Source organism: Myxocyprinus asiaticus, chromosome 43 (genome assembly GCF_019703515.2).
Source record: "Myxocyprinus asiaticus isolate MX2 ecotype Aquarium Trade chromosome 43, UBuf_Myxa_2, whole genome shotgun sequence".
Lineage (NCBI taxonomy): Eukaryota > Metazoa > Chordata > Actinopteri > Cypriniformes > Catostomidae > Myxocyprinus > Myxocyprinus asiaticus.
Window position 1 is genome coordinate 4,763,973 of NC_059386.1, and position 19,867 is coordinate 4,783,839.

The 19,867-nt window shown below is 36.9% G+C and overlaps 4 protein-coding genes across 6 annotated transcripts in view; 1 reads left to right on the top strand and 3 right to left on the bottom strand.

Annotated features, from left to right (window-relative positions):
• The window catches only part of LOC127433274 (tyrosine-protein kinase transmembrane receptor ROR2-like), a 216,153-nt gene that overhangs the window by 195,761 nt on the left and 525 nt on the right, over nucleotides 1–19,867 (bottom strand). The gene's annotated exons all lie outside the window — the stretch shown is intronic.
• The window catches only part of LOC127433285 (serine palmitoyltransferase 1-like), a 94,541-nt gene that overhangs the window by 46,467 nt on the left and 28,207 nt on the right, over nucleotides 1–19,867 (bottom strand). The gene's annotated exons all lie outside the window — the stretch shown is intronic.
• Nucleotides 1–19,867, top strand: part of si:busm1-57f23.1 (uncharacterized protein LOC368621 homolog) — a 76,600-nt gene that overhangs the window by 2,141 nt on the left and 54,592 nt on the right. Inside the window, exons 3-4 of one of the 2 annotated variants that reach the window (XM_051685051.1) lie at nucleotides 467–568; nucleotides 697–1,064. The exons of the other annotated variant lie outside the window; for it this stretch is intronic. Of the exons in view, the coding sequence (XP_051541011.1) occupies nucleotides 467–568; nucleotides 697–783 (189 nt within the window). The 3' untranslated portion in view covers nucleotides 784–1,064. Of the gene's footprint in view, nucleotides 1–466; nucleotides 569–696; nucleotides 1,065–19,867 lie in introns of those variants that run through there. 2 annotated transcript variants of the gene reach the window in all.
• The window catches only part of rassf6 (Ras association domain family member 6), an 88,374-nt gene continuing 69,655 nt past the window's right edge, over nucleotides 1,149–19,867 (bottom strand). Inside the window, exon 11 of the mRNA XM_051685030.1 lies at nucleotides 1,149–2,164. Coding sequence (XP_051540990.1) covers nucleotides 2,092–2,164 — 73 coding nt within the window. The 3' untranslated portion in view covers nucleotides 1,149–2,091. The remainder of the gene's footprint in view (nucleotides 2,165–19,867) is intronic.

Here is a 19,867-nt window from a genome sequence, read left to right on the forward strand (position 1 = left end):
GGAATTAATAGATTTAAACAAGCTTTTTACTTCATATACTTTTTAAGACAATAAATAAATAAATAAATAAACAAAAACAAAATAAAAACGTCTCAAAATTTGAATGTGGCCCAATGGAGGATTCAGCATTTCAGGCTGGGTACCATCCTCTTGAAAAAGACCCTGTTGTTTCTTAGAGGGCACAGTTAGCCAACAGCTAGCCAACAGCTAACTGTGGCTAAAACCAAGCTTCAAAACCAAGCTTCAAAATGAAAGACATGAACATAATCACAAAAGCATGAATCATAGAACCAAAAACCGCATGAAAACACAAAATACAAAAACACAACACAAGATGATAAAAGAATCCCTAACAAACTTTAATTCAACTTAATGGGCTGTTTTCATAATTTCTTCTTCACTTATTGTGTATTTGTGTGTCTGTTCAGATACAAAAATTCACAGATACATTTAACACTCTTTCCAGGTGACAAATATGATAAACTACAAAATAGAGGCCACTATTGGAAAGACGAAATGCCGCAAATCAGAAAAAGCAGATATTGAGTCTTGTGTCATGGCAAAAAAGGTAATTTTCTTTAACTTATTATTATTTTTTATTTTTAAAGAAATTGTTTGTAACTAATGTGAAAAAATCCACACATGCATATAAACTTTACTGTACTTTTAATATTTTTAACTTGCATCTTTTTTTAGCAATTTGCATGTAAGTTTGATGTGACGCTTGACCCAAGGAACGATCAACATGAAGTGAACAGCATTTCCTGCAAAAAATCCATTTGAATTTCATATGGACTGTTTTGCTACGTTATGAGACATGCTGGTACAATTACAGGTTTTGGAGTTTGGTAAACATTTTTTTTTTTTTTTTTGATTGATTTATCACTTGTAGGCTGGAGACTTTTTGTAAAATGTATTGACACCGATTTTAAAGCAATATCCCTTTGAAAGGACATGTATGTTTTGACCCTAATAATTCAGTACTTTCTATTTTGTATAAGATAAAAAATACAAAATGTTTTGTCAAAGCACAAGTAAATTAAATATGCAAGCAACTTCAATAACTGAGTTTCTTTTCTTTCTTTTTTTTTTTTTTTTAATAAAGGTAAGAATTTTATAAGTTCAAAGAAATGTTAATGAGACTACACTCTTATAAAAAATTTAAAAAAAAAGTTCTTTGGGGTTCTATATAGAACCCTAGGGTTCTTTACTCGGCTCCAAAGAACTCTTTATGTGAAAAAGGTCCTATTTTCAAAGATTTTGGCACCCTTTTTGCATATAAACTTCTTAATTCACATATCTATTAAACTTTAAACTGGTAATAAACAAAAACTAAATTTAAAAACTAAACAAAAACCAAATGTTACGATTCCATGTTTAGAACCCTTAAAAACTTGGCTCAAAGAACTCTTTAGGGTTCGTTTGATGGAACCCTTTAAAAGGGTTCTATTTAGAACCTTTTAGGGGTTCCAAATATGAAGAGAGTGATATAACCCTTTTGGGTTCTAAATGGAACCTTTTCTTCTAAGAGTGTATACAAAAACAATCATATCAAATGATAAATTTAGCCAAGCAGAAAAGTGTTATGCACTACGAATATTTAGAAACTCTTGTTAACAGATAGCGAAGATGTTTGCCAGAATACTATGTCTAGTCTAGTAGAATACTTTTCCAAACACAACATTCCCTTAGCAACAGTGTCCATATTTATTTTTCAAACTAAAGATTTTTTTTTCCAGTGACTGTTTTTATACATTTTCAAGAATGAGAATGCTTGAGAGCAAACCACAGTGCAAATCTTATAGTTAATTCTCAAACTGCAAGTCAAATAGCATTTTATTTGGTTTGACACATGATAAATATTGTAATTACACTGAAGTGAAAACTATTTTACATTATAAGCACAACTATATGAGTAAAACAGTTTTAAACATGTCCTATGTGCACTTCTCAACATCTCAAATGATTCCTCTTGTTAGTCTTGAAATCGTTCCAGTGATGTCATGTTTTTTTCCATTTCATCTTATAGTCTTTGGATCACACCAAGTGGAAAACAGTCTCATGTTGCCGCAGTCTCTCTTAAGTCTTTTTTTATACAGCTGTCTCAGTCTTAATCAACTTTTTATTCAAGCATTGCAATAAGAGATTGCGTTGATGTTCATACCTGCAATGAACAAATATGTTAAAGCTCCATAAAGTTACATAAACCACTAGTTTGGACACTTGACTGAATTTATGCTTCCTTTTGATCTAAAGGCTTATGCTTGAATGTGGCTACTTTGAAGAAGCTCAAATATAAGATTTGATTTAACTTTATTTCGTCTATACTGTATACAGTCCCCATACTTCCTTTCTGTTATTTCATATATTTTAGATGCGGTACTATTATTCTAGAGTGGGGAAATTAGAAATAATAAAGAATAAGTAGGTCTGTCCAAATGTTTGACTGTTAGTGTAATCATCAATAAGTAGGAACTTGATTAAATCAAAATGCAATAATTTTCAAACAAATAGTAGATTTATTTTTCTTGAAATAGACTCACTTTGAAATTATCCTTTGTAATTCTTGATTCTCTTGCTCTTCCAGCTTCTGCAAAATTACCCTTAAAATTGGCAGCTCTAAATTGAGGTATTGAGCCACCTAATAAACCAGTGGAAAATGAGAGTTTAGTCTAGTTTTATTTAAACAGGAAATACATATTCTTGTAGGTTACTGGAGAGCCAGACTTACATCAAGACTAATTTCCTGTTCGTCTGTGTCCATGAGGAACATCTTCATAATGCTGTTTGAAGGTCCCTGAAGAAGACGCTCCCACAATGGAAAATCTGAACTGCTTAGCCTTTTTTTCTCTATGAACAAAGAATATAGTGATTAGAACTGTGACAACACAAACAAATCCCCCTGCCTATGTTCCAACATCTATGAAAGGAGAACCAACTCTCTATTATTGCCAATGGTTTTGAAATTAAAGCTGAAGTATGTCATTTCTGTGCCACTAGCAGAATAGACCACCAAAAGGAATTGCAAAAATAAACATAGTTTTCAAAACAGCTTTCTGAATACACCCCCCGTATGCTGTTGGCAAAACAAAGAGATAGTCCTGCCCCCAACTCACGCCATTGATTGAGTTACATTGTAACCAAGACAAAACAAACAAACAGGGGTGCGTTTCCCAAAACCATCGTTAGCCAACTATGGTCGCAAGTTACTAACTAACATAGGTCAACGATTTGGTGTTTCCAGAAGTTCCAAAGAACATTTGAAAACTGCATCGCAAAGTTGTGTGGTTGGAACTACAGATCTCCACCTGTGGTTAGAAGCATAGTTCATTGTTAGTTTGCCATGTAGACATCATTTGACTTTGCTGAGGCTTCGATATCTTTTATTCCATTTAAATCTTTCCTTCTATCAGGACTTTGACAACTTTTTCACTACTTAATCCGGGTTTTGCAGAAAACTGCGTTCTGAAACATCACGTAGATGTGAATGTAGCCGTTTAAGGGATTAAAGGCTGTTAAGAGAAAGCACACACAGCTTTTGTCTGAGAACACGGCTGATGTGTCCATGTTAACCCATACCAGATGTAAAATTCTTGTATTTTTTGAGGAATACTCATGTGCATATGTGCTCAAGTGCACCGGGGGAACCCCAAAATCTGATGTAAAGGGAAACCACACTTTTGCAGCGCAGTGCATCTGTAACATTTACATAGAAACATGCAGCTTTCGTATCTTCAGCAGCTTTCGCACATTAAACAGCTTTCTGGAGTATGTGTAAATGACCTATTATAACTGTATATCCTCAGAAGTTATAACTCCACCCCCTGTGTAACGTCATTAATGACAGCTCTATAACGTGGTTCGAACAATGGATGTAGCAACATAGTTACAACGGTTTTAGGGAACAGTCATGACTATGGTGGTTAAGCAGTGAGTTACAGTACATAGATGTATGGGAAACGCACCCCAGAGCAATTTTCATAGTGCAACAGAGACATAGTGTTTACAGTTTTCAAGAAAATTAACCTATAAACGGCTTACTAATAGTTGGGCTGGGATAGGAGAACAAATTTTAACACAGAAAAGGTTACGTACTTTAGCTTTAAATGCTCAAAAATAACATATAGGTGTGGGGGTTGGGTGTCTACATACTTTAGGATATATAGTGTATGATGTTCACCTAACCAACAATAAAACAAGCGAAAAACTTGCATATACTTAGAAAAAAGGAGGGACCCAGGCCAAAGCTATGGCCCAAAATATCAGAGACTTAAGTGGGTTCAATTTACTTCAATTTAACACTCTTGCAAACACAGAGAGCACCTTAGCAACACCTTATCTACCATCAACAACACCCTAGCCTTGTCATGGTGAATTTGCCCAAGCAAGCACCAGTCACATTTTCTTCAGAAAATATAAAAACATATTTTCTTATGGTGTCTCAAACTGATTCAGATGAGAAATTGGTTGTTAATGTGAAAAGAAAAGAAAATCAACCACGGCAAGGCAACAACTCAGTACTATGTTTACTATACTTACAATGCAGTATTAATGCTATATTTGTCCATTGTTTTTCTGTCAAATATTATAAGTAATGAGCTACTATGTATAAAAACACAAAACTACATACCTCCACTTTGATGAATACAGTAGAGAGCAAATTCATTAGGACTGTTTTCTATCTGCATTGAAAAAAATGAAAGGTGAGAAATTGATTATTTAAATGGGAGTTTCACTGCGCAAACAATCTGTAAGGTAATTCCTAATAGGCCTGATGTATTGTACAATCAATATATATATCAATTAATAAACTGCTGATTCGTTGAAGACCTACTTTAAATTTGTGAAGCAGTTGTGTAATGACCTCTTGTGTTGTCATCTTGCTGTTAATGTGGACATTTGTGGTTGCTCCATATGATGGCGTGAAAATGGATGTCTGCATAGACAACATGACTCAGAGAACTGAAAATAATAACTCAGAAAATACAGTTCTCAGAACTACTTTCAAAATAATTACATTCTAATTGTGCACACAATATGCTCACAGCATCCATAGGAACTATTCTGTCAAATCTGGCTGTTTTGGTCATGTTCTCCTTCCATGTGCTTGGACCCTGATGATTGACGCTTTAGTAATGTTTTTAGGTATTTTTTAGTCTTTTATGTCTATGATCAAATGAAATGCTATATCAAAATGGCTGTGCCATTGTCATGACACTCAGCATGCGTCTTGTTTCTTGTGTCAAATAACAGGACGTGAGTAGTATTAGGCAGGTCATGTGATTTTAAAATGGCAGCCCACATGTGCAGACCCTCTTGAATAAGAGTCTTCTTTTCAATGTGAGTGGTCATGATTTCCTACATATATTTCAAAATAACACTTAATGTCTTTAGGAGTTAATCATTTTTAATGAGGAAAAAATTGCTGAGTGCACCTTTAATTGCATAAGTTTCAAGAATTAACACTGATTTGTTGATCACGTGCTAAAACCGGTACTGTCTCTTTAACAAAAACAGCATTTATGTAAAGAGCGTCTGTAAATGAGTGCATGTTAACGAGAGAGACTGGAATGGCTTAATCTCATCTGTGCCATGCATGATTAGAATGAAATATTTATTTTTTGTTGTTTTTGATTTTGTTGTCTTTATACCCACATTACACGGAACAACTTTTACTCTCAACATGCAGTGAAAGGATCTCGCTGCTGAATACTTCAATATACTACACAATTACTGGTGAGTGAAATGTAAAAATTTAACAGATACATACATTTTAGTCGCATAGCGCGGAATGTGGTTACAAACGCGAGTGATTTTTGTAGAGGGTTGTGCACTGAGAATAGAATCAATATCGAGATCATTCAAATGAAGATCGTGATGCATCGGAAAATCAATAATTGCTTTTATACAACAGTTCAACAGACAAGTAAATAAACAATTAAGGAAAACCCAAGAAGCATCCCAAAAGCCCTCATGTGTGGAACTACTTTCTTACACCAAGGATCAGGATCTGCCATTGATAGTTTGAAAGATGTGCCCAAGCCTCTGTTACTAATTCGATAGCATCACTTTAGAACTAGTAACGATGACTTGGGCTGTTTCTAACAAGTTATTGGGAAACAAGGACGTGTTTGAGAGAGGGAGAGCAACTGAGTAATGATGACACTATTATTTTAACTCTATTGCTCAGCTGTGGTGTGGTAGTAATCCAATCCGAACGATCATAGAGTAATGCTGCCATCGGATTATCCCACTTCTGAAGTCGCAATAACGTGTGTGTCACGTACAAGTGTTTTGTTGTCGGAGAGACTTATTCTTGCATAATCTTGGGGAGCTCTTATTTTGACATCAACACAGAAACCGTACTCTCCTTCGGCATGTTGAAAATTTAAGTACTCCCAACTCGCAAACTCAGATATCAAAATTGTCTCTGCGTTTCCCAGTCGTAATTATGACCCGAGGACGTGTTTATGTGTATCTTCCAAGTAAACTTGTATGATAATTCCGATAGCATGTGAAGGCAGCATGAGAGACAATCCTGTTGTTCTGAATGAGCAAATCCACTAACTGACAGACAACGCTGATTTTCTCTCTCACTGGAAACTCACTCATAACACAAAAGATGGTAATTTGTTGCCATCTCTTATGTAATTTCACTGCGATGAATCAAAAACTGGTTTAGAATGTCAAGCGGAGTGATACAAACAGTAAAGCGTCCTAGTTAGGACTCCTTTATCAGCACTGTTGGAATGCCTCTCGTCCAATCAGATTCAAGGACCCAAACTTACTGCTGTGTAATATAGAATATTCCTATCATCGTAGCAATTCAAGCTTAAGGTACTGCCTGTTTTCAGCAGAGGGCAGTAAGTGAAACGCCAGCTGTATAGGCAACACACAGTTTAAACAACAATAACAAACATGTTCTATGTTGTAAAATATAGTGTTTTTTTATTCACAAAATAAAATAGTATGAGTTTACCTTGACACTACTTTAAATTATTTCGGTTTATTTTCCACTGACCTCTATTATTCCTAATAAGCCCACTGAGCAAATAACCAATTGAACCTCATATTAAACTGAACTCCTTGTCAACGCTACTGAATCTGTTTTCATTGCCGGGAGAAAAGACCGAGAACAAAACTGTCAGGACTGTCAGATTCAGAAATTAAAGATTTAATTTACTGGTTATGATGTTTGTGGTCTAAATCTACAAAAAGAATCAAAATTGAGGTGTTTATTTAGTAAAATTTGAAGCATTTACTTTTATTAAAGCATAGTGGGCTTATTAAGAACATGTGGGCTTAAATGGTACACATGCTCCTTATAAGCCCACTCCAGACTTTTCACGTTTGCAGTTAAATAAAGTAACTTCATTTTGTCAGTTTGTCACAAAACATAACACGAGTGTTTAGACAAGAGATTAATCTTTGATCAATACTCGTTTTATTGGAAGGCTGTTAACATTTATATAAGAAAACATGTAAAACTTTGGGTGGGCTTAATTGGGACACTTCCCCCATTCATAAATCAGTAAGCAGAAAAATACCCGGATGACCTACTATTTACACGCTTCTCAACTGTTAAGTGTTCTACATACCAAGAAAGTTGTTCCTTGTGCTTAAATGGTGCTTGTCTACCAAAACCACAGTAGATTATTTTCACGGTTGTTGATATTATGTCATATATTCGGGTAACGGGACAATGTCCATGTTCCCGGATAAAGTATGTCCGGAATCTGTTCATACTACTCTCATACATCCCTAAAGTACCTACTGTTTTACTGGCCGCAAAGTGCGTCCTTCATCAAATACAGTACATACTCTGACAGTATGTAATTTCAGATGCAGCTATATATTTAGGGTCGATTGACACTACCGAAAGCACAAGATGAGGATGCGTTCTTGCGTTCCAACACAGCTGGACGGAGCGCAAATCCGAATGCAGTGGTCTCGAGACGTATTTTTCGAAGTTTCAAACTACATTTAACTTGATACAGCGACCTTAAAATGCTGTTTATGATGCGATGCAACCAAAGTTAGATGCTCCAAAAGCATTCGTCACAGGGCTCGACATTAAGCATTGTTGTGTGCTTGTCTTTCGGACAAGTAAATTGGTCATTCACTTGTCCGAGTAAAAAAGTTACTTTCCAGAGAGAAAAAAGGACATTTAAGTTACATGCTCAAGTAACATGTCAAAGTTTGTTGTATATTTTTCTAAATTATGACCGATGCCCAACCTAATAGTGTAACTATGCCATCATCTCAATTCTCTGCAACAGAAATGTAAACTGCACTGGGTAGGGGAGGAGGCTATTGTCATATTAAAGTTACTTTATGTTACGTATGGTAGTCAAATAAGGGAAAGCCTCCTTCATCATCATTAACTGCACGGGTGCTCACACTTCTGTGGAATGAGATCTACTATTTCGTCATGTTATTGCAGCAAGATCTACCATGTACTATAAAGACTATACATTATCACATACCAAAATTTCAGTAGTCGGTAGTGAAATTTGGCGATTCTCAATACCAGCTTTAAAACCACAACAAATAATAACACTAACTAATATGTTAATTATTGAAGAAAGATTTCAAGTTCTTAAGTAATTATTCAAACCTAGTAAACAAACAGTAATGAACAGAAAATAATAGAACAAAAAATACAAATTAAGAAAATTCAGTGCTTTTAACAGCAGTAGGCTATCAAGTATTCAAGGAAACATTCAGAATGAAATGCAACATGAAACTACTACTGGTCTTCACTGTATGATTATAATACATTAATACTTTTTAAAGTTACTAAAGTTACCCAGTCAAGAGCAGTGAGTGTTTTCTCGTTTTCTTGTTCTGGTTGTTTGATTATAATAATGACACACTAGACGGCAGCCGGTCTATTAGCTTACCTTTATACTTACAAGTCCGACATTTGAATACAAATCCACTTTTTTCTCCTCTGTTTACATTCACTTTAGACATCACCCTAAACATGAATACCTAAACAAGACGGGCATTTTGGAGCAATTTTGAAATGTATTTGACCGTTCAGGCGCACATTAGCGTGAGCATTTTCGGAACATACACGCATGTTCAGCACACACACATATGCCGCCTGTCAATCAAAAAGGGCACAGCTGTTACTAGATCACAAGTGAATTATACAATTATGCACTCTGGATTATTTTCAACAGCAGAATAAGAATATTAACTTTCTAATAAGTGGCACAGGCCTAGGCTATCACAAATATAGCTGGTTATTTTGTTTTTGTTATTGACATTTTAATCAGTCTGCTTGTCTGGCCAGGCAAGTAAAATTCTCTTTCGCTTGCCCCTTCAAAAACCCACTTGTCCCGGACAAGCAGACAAGCATTAATGATTTCGACCATGGCATGATTGTTGGTGCCAGACAGGCTGGTTTCAGTATTTTTGTAACTGCTGATCTCCTGTGATTTTCTCGTACAACAGTCTCTGGAGCAGTGGTTCCCAACCCTGTTCCTGGAGGCCCCCCAACACTACACATTTTGGATATCTCCCTAATCAAACACACCTGATTCAACTCATTAGCTCATTAGTAGAGACTCCACGACCTGAATTTGGTGTGTCAGATAAGGGAGATATACAAAATGTGCAGTGTTGGGGGCCTCCAGGAACAGGGTCGGGAACCACTGCTCTTGAGTTTACTCAGAATGGTGCCAAAAACAAAATAACATCCAGTGAGCGACAGTTCTGCAGACAGAAATGCCTTATTGCTGAGAGAGGTCAATGGACAATGGCCAGACTGGTTCGAGCTGACAGAAAGGCTATGGTAACTCAGATAACCACTCTGTATAATCGTAGTGAGCTTAATAGCATCTCAGAATGCACAACACGTTGAACATAGAGGCGGATGGGCTACAGAGGCAGAAGACCACGTCGGGCACTTTATTAAGACCATAGTGTATATTGAATTATTTTTATTTGGGGGCTCTTCTCAGCAAATATTTATATATATATATGCAATTAATTGCGATAAATAATCTGCATATGATGCAGTTAATTTTAGAAAACAACTTTAATCGATTGTCAGCCATAGTTATTACCTTTTACTCTTAGTTTTGTTACACAACCAACAAGGATTAATGTTATCGACATAGCCGCCATATTTGATTCTCCATTTGTGTTCATATGGGATAAAGTCATACAGGTTTGGAGCAACTTTACGGTGAGTAAATAATGACAATATTCATTTTGGATGAACCTTTCCTTTAAGTGTGGCCATAATGCTTTTTGTAATTTCATTCAAACTAATGAAACCAACCATGTTTAACAAGCCACTAGCTCCTTTACTAAAACAACATTAACAGCCTTCACTCGCTGTCACGTCCGCAGTCATCACTGCTCTATTCCCTGTGGCATTCCATACTTAAGTGTTTTTCGGCAATCTGCAAGGGTCATGCTACCTTATGACGCACTGCTGAGATTTTATTTGCAACACATACTTCAGATCTCTGACAGCGTTGTTTTCTTTCACCAGCTTCATCTAAATATTTATCATTGTTTGTTAAGGACAATGCGGCCCACCGGTGCCAAACTTAATTGCTTTGTTTTGTTGCGATTCGTTGGATTAATGATGCAAGTGCTTAATAATGTTACAATAACGTATTTCCATTCCACACACAGAACCACCAACCGCAGCTCTCTTACTGCTGTCAAGTCTATGGCTTGGCAATTAGTGACATATTTGTCTTTCTCACATCTCTTTCCATGGACAGTAGGGAAGCAGGACTGCTTGTGCTGATGCAACACTGAAGAAACACCACGGAATCATTTGCTTTTGCTTTCTATTGTTGACCCTTTTCATCAAGTGAAGACCAATGTTTTAAGGAATAGTTCACCAAAAGTCTTCCCTCGTCTCGTTCCAAACCCCAATGTTTTCTTTCTACTGTGGTACACAAAAGTTATTTCCTATTAAAATCATGGTTAGGTTTAGGATTGGGTTAGGGGTTACATTTAGGAAAAATCATAATAACATTGTTTGTTTGTTTTTCTCTATGGGAGTAAAAGTCATATGAGCCAACTCGTACAATTTCTCAATCCCGCACTATTATTAGGACTTCTCATGAGATCTGGTTGGAACTAGGGCTGGGCGATAGGACAATTGTTATCGGATATCGACGATGTCTTACAAAGATCCCGATGCCAATTGCTACGCTCAATTGACAGACGATGATCGACAATATCACGAAATGGCAAAACCATGAATCTAGGAAGTCACCAAATATATTAAACAGTGGCCAGGGTGTGAAACTACCACCCGCCAAATGCGACGAGGCTGAATCCAGTTCGCAAACTCCTCGTCCAAATGTATTTCATGTGCGGGTAATTTTGCTCATCTTCCCACAACAGGCGGGTGACGTCTCGGAGTGACACATGACAAGAAATGCTGTTAGTCACAAAAACACGCTTGAAGAGACACACTTTATTATATTTTTAAGAACAGACATAAGAAAAGCCGTCAATGCCCATGTCTGATTCGCTATTTGTTCTGAGGTGTGCAGCGTGAGTCTGTCATGTGGAACAAGCGCATGTAAAGAGTTTTCCATCTTTTTTTCTCCTTTTCATTCATCTGAAAACTGTTTGCAAGAATAATGTCATCTATGAGAATGCTGCAAATGACCTCAGATCATCTCAGGAGGTGCTGTGAGTTTAGTTTGCTTTATTTCCACATGGTTAGCATGCACTGTGAACACAACTCTGCAGGTTCAGTAATATATATCTTAAAGAAAAAAGACGAAAGTGATTAAATCAAAGTAACACAAGACACCTTGAACCTAAAATTGAGTTCTTTTCTTTTCTTTAGGCAGCATTAACTGCATTACCAAAAATGCAATACAAACACAAATTCGATAAGAACAAATTTGGCAGCATTATTTTGGGAACACAAGGGAATTTATAAGGCTTACTTATTATGGTTATTATTGTCTTTACATTTATAATTGTCTTTAGTTCTTAATCTGTAGACTATTAGTAATTTTCCACCTGTTGTCATTGACGGATGCTTGCGTGATGGCAAATGGAGCCATTGGAGATGGTAAATGTTTGGATTTCTGGAGGTTGTTAAATAAGCTTTTTTGATCACTTCATTATTTTACTGCTTTTTTCATTTAGTTTAATGTGTAATTTTGTGGGGCCTGGGTAGCTGAGAGAGTAAAGATGCTGACTACCACCCCTGGAGTCGCGTGTTCGAATCCAGGGCGTGCTGAGTGACTCCAGCCAGGTCTCCTAAGCAACCAAATTTGTCCGGTTGCTAGGGAGGGTAGAGTCACATGGGGTAACCTCCTCGTGGTTGCTATAATGTGGTTTGCTCACGGTGGGGCGCGTGGTGAGTTGTGCATGGATGTCGCGGAGAATAGCGTGAAGCCTCCACACACGCTACATTTCCTCGGTACCGCGCTCAACAAACCACGTGATAAAATGCACAGATTGACGGTCTCAGACGCGTGGCATCTGAGATTCGTCCTCCACCACCCAGATTGAGGCGAGTCACTACGCCACCGCGAGGACTTAAGAGCATATTGGGGAGAAAAAGGGGAGGAAAAAAAAGAAAAAAAAAAAGTGAAATTTTAATTTAGAAATATCTTTTATTTTTTTGTGTTTCAATAAATGAATAAAAAATTTTAAGCAAAAGCAAAAAAAATTTACCTACCCTCGACGGGGGGGGGGGTTAATGATATAATCGTATATCGCGATATTTTTTCAGGCGATTATCATATCGCCCAGCCCTATTTGGACAGGAATCTGCCTTAAGTTGCATTGACCACTTTTTTGGTGCTTTTATAGTTTTTTTGTTCTTTAAAGAGTACAAAAATTACTATAAAATATTGTATGGAGCTGTGTAAAGATTCTTCAAAAATGCCTAATTTTGTGTGCCACACATAAAATGAGGGTGAATAAATGAGTAATGACATTATTCTTTAAGTACAACAAACTCACCCATTTCATTTGTCCATGTTTGTCACCAATTTGCAATTGCCATAAAATGGAGAACAAAGGCTTATTTATTACCAGAATACTTTTTTTTTTTTTTACAATTTATGATAAACCTTTTCATTTAATATTGTTCTTCTGGCACATATGAAAAAAATATGTTGCTAAAAAATAAAATGTGTCAGGTGTATTCTGTTGATTCATGTCTTTTATTTTGAAATTCTAGTTCCTGTTTCATGTCATGTGTTCCTGTTTCCCTAGTCATGTGATTTCTGTTTTCCCTCCATGTTCATGTGTCATGTTTTCATTGGTTTATTGTTTAATTATCTTGTTATCAGTTCTGTTTGTTCATTGGTTTATGTTCTCCCATGTCTTGTATTTAAGCCCTCATGTTTGCATTGTCTTTTTGTGGAGTATTGTATGTGATGGTATGTGTTTGTCAAGTCAAGTCAAGTCAAGTCAAGTCAAGTCCATGTTCATGTTTTGTAGTCAGGGTTATTGGAGTTCACATTCTGTAAATAAACTGCACTTGGGTTCTTCATCTTCACGTCCTCGTCATCGTCATCATTGTCAGCAGTTCCAGCATACGTTACAATATGCGTATAAAAATGTTTGTTCAAAGTTACAGAGTTCGAAAAGTACCACAATATCCCACATGGGCAGTTTTTCACATACTAATTGACAAGGCCATTCCCATGGCCAAATTGCCATTTTCAAAAGTATTAAAGGATCAACTGCCTTTGAGGGTTTTTTTTTTTTTACAGTGACGTATAGCGTCGGGCAATGGGCGCTTTGAAGATTTTCCTCTTGCCCTGGTCAACGCTGGATTAACAGACTGAACTCTGAGTAACTCCAAAACTACGTCCAGTTCCTCTCTATCCACCTCATTTCACAGCTCAATAGCAGTGCTGACTGTGGAAGTCAGCCCTTTTTCTCTGTTTCATCATAACATAATTGCTTTAAATTAAAAGGCAAACTGGCTATCTTTTGTTGGTCGACCTGCTTGCTTTAATGTTCCACAAAAACAAAAGCAAAAAAGATTTGCCTTAAAGAAAATGAAGCGTATTTTTAGGACCATTAAGATTTTTGCATTGTAACATTACTTTCATGACAACACAATTTCCTACAAAAAATGTAATTTCTCATAAATGAATGGAATGTTGTTTTTTTTTTTTTTTACTATTATTTATGATTAAGCATAATGGACCCTTTTTTACAGGCTGTGATGATGTGTTGATATAATCACATTTCTGTATGTAAGCAAAATGGACATTATCGAATCGTGACGTGTATCACAATGTGAATCGAATCATGAGGTGGCTGACGATACCTAGCCCTTGTTTACACCTTATGTAGCAGTGTACATCAAGCATTTTTTTTTCTGTATTTTCATTGAGGTTTTAAATACAGCTGCTGCTGAGCGAGAGACAGTAAATTTGCCATCTTTCTTCTGACAACCGTAATCCAATCTCTACTTTTTACCTCTTGTGGAAAGTCGAGGAAACATATTAGTGGATTTTTTCTTTTGCTGTTGTAGCAAATGAGAACGCAAAAATAATATTTGATGTGGTCTCCCATTCACCGCTATAGACATTTACCCAAGTGTAGTGTATCTATTAAACTATTTAAAAAATATACATTAAAAATGCAATTCACTCAAAACAGTTACTTAAATACACCACTTCTATGATGAACATGTAAACCGATGTGTCTTTTTGTCTCATTTTCACTTGAAACTTCATGAAGCATAAAAAGAACAGCAGATGGCCCAGTTTAAAAAAAGTTCCTGAGTCCAAATCAAAGTCCCTTTTCAAAATACAATGTGATATGATGCATAGATTTAAACCGATATATATTTTTTTGTCATCCTGGGGGACGGACTCTGGTTACAAAGCGGACCAATCACAGCTGTTGCGGTCTGCGTCGACAATGCGTAGCTAAAATTTTGCACGTCATGCTACGGCCTATGTTCAATGTTTAGCCTTCGGTGTAGGTTCAACGCAGAAGTATAAATCGGCCTTAACTCTCGATATGTTCTCTTTGCTCCGTACTACATTAATTAAATATCTAGGCTAAGTCTCTGAATGCATCACTGCATCATCAGTCAACAAATCTAAAGGCACGGTCACATTTACATTTGTATGGCGAAATTCCGCTGACGAAGAAGGCGAGGGCGGATGTTGAGCGCGTGTGAAACCAGCACAAAAATTAAACTAATAACCCAGCAGCCTCATTTTAATGCTGCATTTATACTCTGGGAGATTGAATTTAAAAAGAAACTCACCGCTAAAATTATTTTCTTGTCCATAGTAAATATTCAGTCTAGCTGTGTACAAAGCACCACCCACAAAGAGGTCACTGCCAAACCAAGCAACTTCCTATTATTCAACATGGTGAATTTGCCTGTCAAATTTCACCAAACTTGAACTCCACGTGAAATCCGCAAGGGGAAATTCTTCGCCACCAGAAATCCATCGTGTGAAATTCACGATCGTGCTGATTCCCATTGAGATGACTGCATTTTACCCACGAAATTTTGCTATGCGAAGGTATGTGTTCCAATACGTTGTTTTCTCTGCTGTCGCTATCGTCTATCAGAATGACTTGCGTATTTAAAGATATTGAGGGAGGGGCCACTCATCACAGGAGCAGAAATAGATAGACAAAGATATTTCTCCACATAGCATTCATGAAAAAAAAAACATTACATCTGTTCGGTAGTGAGCTGACATGTAATATTAGATAAATACCGGCAAAACAATGTGCATATTAACTGTGTATTTTAATTAACTTCTAGCGATGGTTCAGTTCTAAGATAAACCATTACTTAATGCCAGTAATTTAGATGTACAACTAACATTCATAAATCAAAGAAGAATTATATCTTACTAGGGCTGTTAATTGAGCAGAGAATCTAAATTTGAATTTTTACCTTATATGTTTTCAAAATGTGAAAAATATTCGAATTTTAAAGTCAGCTGATTTTTAAATTGACGTTGTTTCCTTAGTCCACAAGAGGGCGCAATAAATACATAAACCATACAGCACCACTATATTATTGCAAAGAACATTCCTGGCTGTAAAAAAATAAAAAAAAAGAGAGCAATTCATTTATGCATAATGTGCATAAAATATATAAAATGTTTCAGTCGGTCCATATTTTCAAATGTTAAGTCAAAAGTTAAATTGGGGGGGGGGGGGGGGTGCTTCATTAGGCAGTCCACATGGTGTTACACTTGCACTGATGCAACAGTATATACTACCCCAAACTCAAGCTATAATAACAGCGAAATAGCACATTGTTTTTTATTCATTATAGTTGTATGTAGGGTAGCAATATTTCCAGATACCAGTTATTCGGCTGAACTTGGTGAAGCGGCTCTGACTATGAGCCCAGGCCAGGGGCTGTTCAAACAGATGGAACACAACAGAATGGAACCGAACGCGAGAATCTCGAGACAGACATTTCCAAGTTGAACTCCTTTGCTGACAAAGCGTTTAAAAAACTCATTGCTTAATTTGAGAAACGCTTATAAGAGAGCAATACGCAACAGCCAAAGACCTCCACCAACTGTAAGGGGCTGTTCACACCAAACGCTTTTGCAACCATCCATTTGTTTTTCTATGTAAACGTGCACTAGACGAACGTCTTTGTTTCCCGTTGTTTTTGTTTATTCAGTGTTCTCGTGCAGGAGTGCTGTTTTTAGATGCTGTCTAATTAAAAAGAACTTTAAAAAGCATCTTGAAACACCTGCTTTCTGTTAAACTGTATTTGTTGCGCTGTGTCTAGCCTTTTTTAGTGCAAGAATGCGATCGATCTGAAGTCTTCATTAGTTCTTGGCACACATCCAAAATTTGAATGCAGTTTTAGCATTCGAATGTGCATTTTCTTCTTAAATTCGATGAATATTCAAATTTTGAATTTTTATTTGACAGCCCTCAATCTTACTATTAAATGAGGATCCACTCTGATGGTGTCACTCAGTCGCTGTCTGTAAATTCCTTCAGAAAACAGCGTGAGGCACACTTTGGCTTATTAAGAATTTTCTGACAGAAGAAATATTATTTCGATTATTTATGAAAACTGGGACAGATAATGGATGTTGCGTTGTCACCACAATAGTATGAAAAGAATTCTAGTTTTCTGTATTATTATAGAAGAATAGAAGCCTTTATTTTGGCCAAACATTATACATACATTTTTGCATATATACAGTGAAATTTATTTGTTTTCACATATCCCAGCTAAGCTGGGGTCAGAGTGCAGGGTCAGCCATGACCCCATGTCAAGGGCCCGACAGTGGCTTCTTGGTGGTGCTGGGGCTTGAACCCCTGACCTTCTGTCAGAAACCCAGAGCCTTAACTGCTGAGCCACCACTGCCCACCACTGTTATAGTTTTGATGAAACACCAGGCCACCCCCATCACCCCCCGCCAAGTCCAATTTTTTTGACATTATTGGGGGTTCGAAACAACCGACCCAGAACTCATTTCAAACACTGGGAGGCCTTATGGTGAAGGTGCTGAAAATAAAGACTTCACCATTGAAAAACACAAGGCCACTTTTCAGTCAATGTTCTCCATTGATTGAAGCCGATTCAATTGTCTTTGGCTTCAGAGACTGTTATTAGCAAGTGAATAAATTAGCATGTCAATGGTGTTGTTGAACATCTTCAACTCCTTTTTGATGGTTGACAGTGTGAAGCAAAAGAGGGGAGCCTCCTGCTGTCAGCCACAAACACATCTACACCGCTTGTGTTGTGACAAACTTGAACCCATAATAAACTACGTAAGGAGCCATTCACACATCATTGCATCCAGAAACAGAAAGTAGATGTCTCGAGATGTGTATTTAAAGTTTAAGCGTATTTAACTTGACACAGGGTCTCAAAGACATGGCAGTCGTTGCATGAGATGTGGACACAAAAACAGTGAGCCGTGCTGAAATGGTCAAAGATGTCCATCAAGCATCTGTTTATATGGACAACAATTTAAACACGGTGCAGATGGATGCTAGAACTCGTTCTGTGTGAATGATAGAGTAGTATCATTGGAGGCGTATCATCATTGGATGTGATAATCATGACGCTAAGCGCTGAAAAATCTAGGATGCAACAGTCAGACGTCTGTCTAACACGTGTGCACTGACCAACAACTGACCTTATACTGCGTTCATGTCGTATCGAAATTACTGTAATTACAACTTCGGAGGTTCTATTCGGAGCCCTTCACATCCTGGGAACTTGGAAGTTATCTGCTTTTATGACAACACTCATAAGGCCAAAATGGCTTTGCTGTTGATAACAGCAAAATATTTATCACTACATTAATTCACCTCTATGTCGTTACAAAATGTGTAAGAACAAAGAAAACGATCCAGGTAATGATGTCAAAATAAAATGGCATATCAAACCGTTGTTTTATGGCCGCAAATATACCGTTGTTGAGGCCGCTGCCATATTAGTTCTTATCACCTGACATCACGACTGTCAAGTCGAAGCTTTCATAGAATTCTGAGTTTACAACTTGTAATTACGAGCTCTACAAAGACTTGAAAGATTTTTACAAGTCAGAATCTCGAAATTATCGTAATTCCAACATGACGTGAACGCACCATTATTCACAGTACCGCCATCTTTGATTTTTGACGTGAATGAAAACGAGGCTGTGAGGGATACCTACAGTCTCTTCAGTGACATGCATTGTATAAAGATATCAAAAAGCCCCTAGATCACATCTAATTTTCCAAAACTCTTGTTGTCTACTAAAACTTCTTGGAAGATATGTTTTCAACATTTCATCAGCAAAACGATCCAAAAACACTTTAAACCACCGCACCTCGTTGTCACAAAAATTAAAGATGGAGGTCTAAGGAATAAAGCGTAGTAGGTACCCATTATAATATTTGAAGCTATCTACATGGCAAGCACAAATTTGTTTGTTTTTTTTTGTTTTTTTTTTACTTGAAGAAAGGTATCTCAAACACTTGCAATATGTCCCAAAATAATGGTTTTTTTTTTTTTTTTGTTTTTTGTTTTTTTGGCAGTAGTAGCTTGGCGATTTAACAAGATTGTGCTGTTCATGCATGGACACCTAATCAATGATGTAAACTCTTCCACAGCAACAGGCCAACAAAAGCTTCAGTACTGGCCAGGGTGATGAAGTTAGAAGTAGAAGACACCACGCAGGTCCCATCCCCCTTTAGACCTCACGCCAAATGGCCAAAAGAGCGCAAATTCAAAACAGGAAATTTCAACATCTGTCAACAACCCCTCCCTCCCATCCCCAGCAGGGAAGAAAATGAGTTAACAAGAAATCACTCTCAAATATGCATCTGATTAACAGACCCAGCCAATTTCAACAAACAACGCTGATGGCTTTGGTTTGACTTGATCAGTTGTGCAGGGAAATGTATTAAGAGTATACTCGCAACAGGAACCATTTCCACAGCAAAGTAAGGTGAATCAAAGATGCTGCCAAGATCTAAATGAAATGCACTGGATCTGCATCTGTTACAGTGTATTCAATAATCAAGTAACAATGTGAACCTAAAAGTCCTCAAGGATGTCAGCAGGGTTGCTAATATTAAAACTAGCATTCATTTAAAGTCAATAAGGATATTTAAACTGAAACACAGTAAACATGTAAGTTTACCTACTAGGAACCTATTCGATTCCTATACCTCTGAGAATGCAAAGTTCAATTCAAAATATACATGTGCAAATAAGTAAGAAAGAAAGAAAGAAAGAAAGAAAATCCCGTTTGAAGAAACTGAATGTTTGCACGAACCACATGGAACAGAAAATAGCTTCAACACTTCCTACTTTTCTCCCATTATTTATATGCATCAAACCCAATTTAACAAGTTGTTGTATTAAATGCACCAGCGAGCAGCAATGATTGCT